Source organism: Primulina huaijiensis, chromosome 9 (genome assembly GCF_012295235.1).
Source record: "Primulina huaijiensis isolate GDHJ02 chromosome 9, ASM1229523v2, whole genome shotgun sequence".
Taxonomy (NCBI): domain Eukaryota; kingdom Viridiplantae; phylum Streptophyta; class Magnoliopsida; order Lamiales; family Gesneriaceae; genus Primulina; species Primulina huaijiensis.
In genome coordinates this window covers 5,559,379-5,563,619 of record NC_133314.1, presented here as the reverse complement: position 1 = coordinate 5,563,619, position 4,241 = coordinate 5,559,379, and the positions used below count along the sequence as shown (strand labels likewise).

At 35.6% G+C, this 4,241-nt stretch overlaps 1 protein-coding gene across 1 annotated transcript; it reads left to right on the top strand.

Annotated features, from left to right (window-relative positions):
- Positions 1 to 565: 565 nt before the first annotated feature.
- LOC140985347 (indole-3-acetic acid-amido synthetase GH3.10) lies at positions 566 to 3,341 on the top strand. Its single transcript, XM_073453179.1, has 4 exons — positions 566 to 967; positions 1,187 to 1,288; positions 1,350 to 2,179; positions 2,670 to 3,341. Exons 1-4 carry the CDS (start codon positions 651 to 653, stop codon positions 3,206 to 3,208), a joined length of 1,788 nt encoding a protein of 595 aa, XP_073309280.1. The 5' UTR covers positions 566 to 650; the 3' UTR covers positions 3,209 to 3,341.
- Positions 3,342 to 4,241: the final 900 nt, after the last annotated feature.

Below are 4,241 nucleotides of genomic sequence, written 5' to 3'. Positions count from 1 at the left end.
AGTATACATATAAAGAAAATTTAATAATTTTTTTAAAAATAAAATATTATTAAAATAAATATTTTTTTGTCACATAAGAATAAATAAAATTCAAGCTACAAGTTGGCTCGCTGGCCACCTGTTCTAACAAAAAAATCAGCCAAGTGAATATATTAAATCATTAGTTGAAGTCCGCCATTTCTGCACTTTGAAAAATCATTTTCTAGTGCTCAATTGCATCTAGCTGGTTGAGAAAAGATATTAATTAATTAATAATTATTGAGACCAACTCGAATTTAACATAAAATTTTAATAATTTTATTAAAATCTCCCTAAATTGTTTATTCTAACAAATATACATAACAAACATGACAAATCTCCCTTTAAAAAAAATAATTATATCTTGATATATACAACCTTGTTTTAACGACGTGGTGTTTATGAGTTGATCACAAAAGTGTATTCAGTCTTTAAAGAATAATTTTTTATTTATTTAATTTTAAGTTTCTTCTAAAGATTCAGAGAATAGTTTCTTATGATTCATAATGACATTTGTAAGGTGGGGACCGATATTTNTATGGGGGACAGAGAGAAATATAAAAATATAGAAAGCAAACAAAAACAACATTATTTGCCAACACTGTATATCTATCTTTAGTTAAGAGCCTAAAATGAGTTCGACGGGCAATATTATTGGATGGTGCGATAACATAATCTACTGGTTCGACGAGGTATCCGAGCGAGCGGGTGGAGTCCAAACCGAGACGCTGCGCCAGATTCTTGTGCAGAATTTCAAAGCTGAGTACCTAAACAAATGGCTAGAGGGTGCCAATATTCAAGAAATGGATGCAAATGCATTGGAATCTCTCTACACCAGTGTGGTACCACTCGTCTCCCATGCAGATTTGGAGCCATATATCCAAAGAATTGCAGATGGAGAAAAAGAGCCACTTCTCACTCGAGAACCCATTAAATTTCTGTCATTAAGGTAAGTTTTTATATTATTGTTTGATTTTCATGGCTTTGGTTGAAAAGAAACTACAAAAAAAACTGAGAGAGAATTAATAGGTGAGTGGCCAGATGTTTCTTTCATACTGAAATGAAAGCAAGAAAAATCGATATATCATTTTATATTCTCATTTTCGTTTGAAAAAATTCAATATTTATCTTTCTTTTTCACTTGTTTGATGTGATCTTGCTTTCTTAGCTCTGGGACATCTGAGGGAAGACAGAAACTTGTTCCCTTCACTCAACATAGTTCCAAGACTACTCTTCAGATTTTCAAACTTGGAGCAGCTTACAGATCAAGGTATACTTGAAAAAATTCTCTATTATTAGGTGTTATCTCTTGAAATGGATGATATTTTCAGGGCTTATCCAGCAAGGGAAGGGGGAAGAATTCTTGAATTCATATACAGCAGCAAAGGTTTCATGAGAACAAGAGCAGGGATCAGAGTAGGAACTGCCACAGCTCACTACTATGCCAGTGATGAATTCAAGCTCAAACAAGAAGAAACAAAGTCATTTACTTGTAGCCCAGAAGCTGTGATTTCGTGTGGAGACTATAAACAATCCACTTACTGTCACCTTCTACTCGGTATCCATTTTTCGGATCAAGTCGAATTCGTCACATCGACTTTTGCGTATAGTATTGTGCAGGCATTCTCAACTTTTGAAGAAATTTGGAAAGAGATTACGAATGACATTAAAGAAGGCAAATTAAGCTCTAGAGTTTCGATCCAAAGTGCTCGAGACGCTGTTCTTGACATCGTTTTTCGGCCTAATCGGAATTTGGCCACTAGGATTCAATCCATGTGTGAAGAATTGGAAAAAAATGATTGGTTCGGAGTGATTCAGAAACTTTGGCCTGATGCAAAATATGTGTTCTCTATTATGACAGGTGCAATGCTACCATACTTGACAAAACTTAGGCATTACGCTGGGGATCTGCCTTTGGTAAGTGGTGATTATGGGTCCACAGAGAGTTGGATTGGGGTGAATTTGGATCCTTTTTTACCACCGGAGAAGGTTACATTCGCAGTTGTTCCCACTTTCTCTTACTTCGAATTCATACCTCTTCATAGACAGATTCTTGGTTCGAATTCGGCTGCCGCCGACGATTTCATAGAAGATAATCCGGTTCCACTCTCTCAAGTCAAGATCGGACAGGAGTACGAGATTGTGCTGACCACATTCACAGGTATATATTTTGGCATATAAATCAGAGCCAGTCTGTTGTCTTGATCATAAAAAATTGTTTCATGAAAGCCAAACTAGAATTCGTTGTAGGCATTCGATTCTCTGCTAAATTAATACACGATGGCCATGATACAGAGATGTATGATTAGGCAATAAATGTAATGAAATGATCATGCAATGTTGCCCACCACTTCCAGAAATCTGCATGCGGTGGCCTACTATAGACTTTCGTTCACTTATTAATATTGAGTGTGTGTATGTACCTTTTTTCTCAAAGACTGACACGAATACGACACATTGCCGACACCTTCCCTAGTGGTAATCCATTTTCTTAGACACCATCCTTTTTGTGCCACTCTCAAGGAAAGCACGCTTTGTGAACTTCCAGATCATGTGCAAACTAATTCATTCGAGATTTAAGCAAATCTTCGCTGATACGTACCTCGTTTCTAAATTATATTCATTCATATTAATCTATCTTTGGCATCCAGGATTGTACCGGTGTCGATTAGGAGACGTGGTAGAAGTAGCCGGTTTTCACAAGAACACCCCGAAACTTAATTTCATTTGCAGAAGAAAGTTGATTCTAACCGTGAACATAGACAAGAACACCGAGAAGGACCTCCAGCTAGTCGTTGACAAAGGTTCCCGAATACTGAAGAAATCGAGGGCGGAGCTAGTCGACTTCACTAGCCATGCCAATGTGTCCAACCAGCCGGGGCACTACGTTATATATTGGGAGATAAAGGGCGACGCCGAAGACAGGTTGATAGAAGAATGTTGCTACGAAATGGATGCTTCATTTGTTGATCATGGCTATGTTGTCTCGAGAAAGTGCAACACGATTGGACCTTTGGAGCTTTGCATTGTGAAGAGGGGAACTTTTAACAAGATTATGGAGAATTTCATTGCTAATGGAGCAAGTTTGAGCCAGTTCAAGACTCCTAGATGCACAAACAACCCTGCTCTACTCACAATTCTCAGTTTGTGTACCGTAAAAAGATTTCACAGCACAGCTTATGGGCCTTAAGATTCAACTTTACTTTATGATCTTTTTGTTTGGGAGAGACTTTGATCATCAAATTTGTTTTCTTTGATAGCCTTCATGTTCTGTTGTCTCTCAAGTTTTTTGAATAAAATTATGAATCTTTTTCTCCCCAAAATGTAAGTTTCACCTGTTTGGTCAAAATTTGGTTGGTTGTAATTAATTGAAATTTTTTTCACATTTAGTATTTTTTTTGGACCAAGTTGTGACATAACCGGAGATATTGTTGATATGACATTGATTTTCTTTTACATAGCGGCTCATATGGTGCAAATAAAGTTCATGTTACATAAATTAAAATCCATATATCTTAGCAAAAATAAAGAGAAAAAAACTAGAACAACACCCTATATTTCAAAATGGGAGGAAAAAACTTTCATTTTGCATATGTAGATTTTAATGCATGTAACATAAGTTTTATTATCAACACATGAGTAACGTAAAAGAACATCGATGTCAAATAAACAATATTAGTTGGATTTAGTAATTTCAGACAAAAAAAATATCAAAACTAAAAAATCAAATTACTGATTTAGTGGTTTCCGGTGAAAAAATAATCAAAACAAAAAAAATCTAAGTTACTCGATGAAAATCAAACTTTGATAAGTTACATTACTAATACAAGATTGCCTAGGTGATTTGTATTGATCTAGTTTTATCTTTTATTAATTTCGAATTTTAAATATATCCTGATATCTTCAAGATTCTCTCCCTATCACAAAAGAAATGTCCATGTGTTTTACACTTAAAGAGAATTTATCTACAACCACCGCACTGGCGGTTTTCGAGTCGAGTTTTCCCTGATACCGAAATTATGATTGTCTATTTCTTGATGCATTTTTTTGTGTGGTATGCACTTGAAATATTGACATCAGACATTGTTCGTTATTGTGCTTTCCGTTGTATCGTTACCATCTGTATGGAAACCGAGTCTTGGGTGTTTTTATTAGACACAACATGATATACCTCACATACTTGAAATGGCGTTTTAGCTGCATGAAGATGTAGCTCCCCTTTG

Bases quoted from the DNA above. Each gene is read 5' to 3' on its own strand.
- LOC140985347 (XM_073453179.1), top strand. From the start codon at position 651: ATGAGTTCGACGGGCAATATTATTGGATGGTGCGATAACATAATCTAC. The intron at 968-1,186 runs GTAAGTTTTTAT...TTGCTTTCTTAG, and splicing joins ATTAAATTTCTGTCATTAAG to CTCTGGGACATCTGAGGGAA. The intron at 2,180-2,669 runs GTATATATTTTG...TTTGGCATCCAG, and splicing joins TGTGCTGACCACATTCACAG to GATTGTACCGGTGTCGATTA.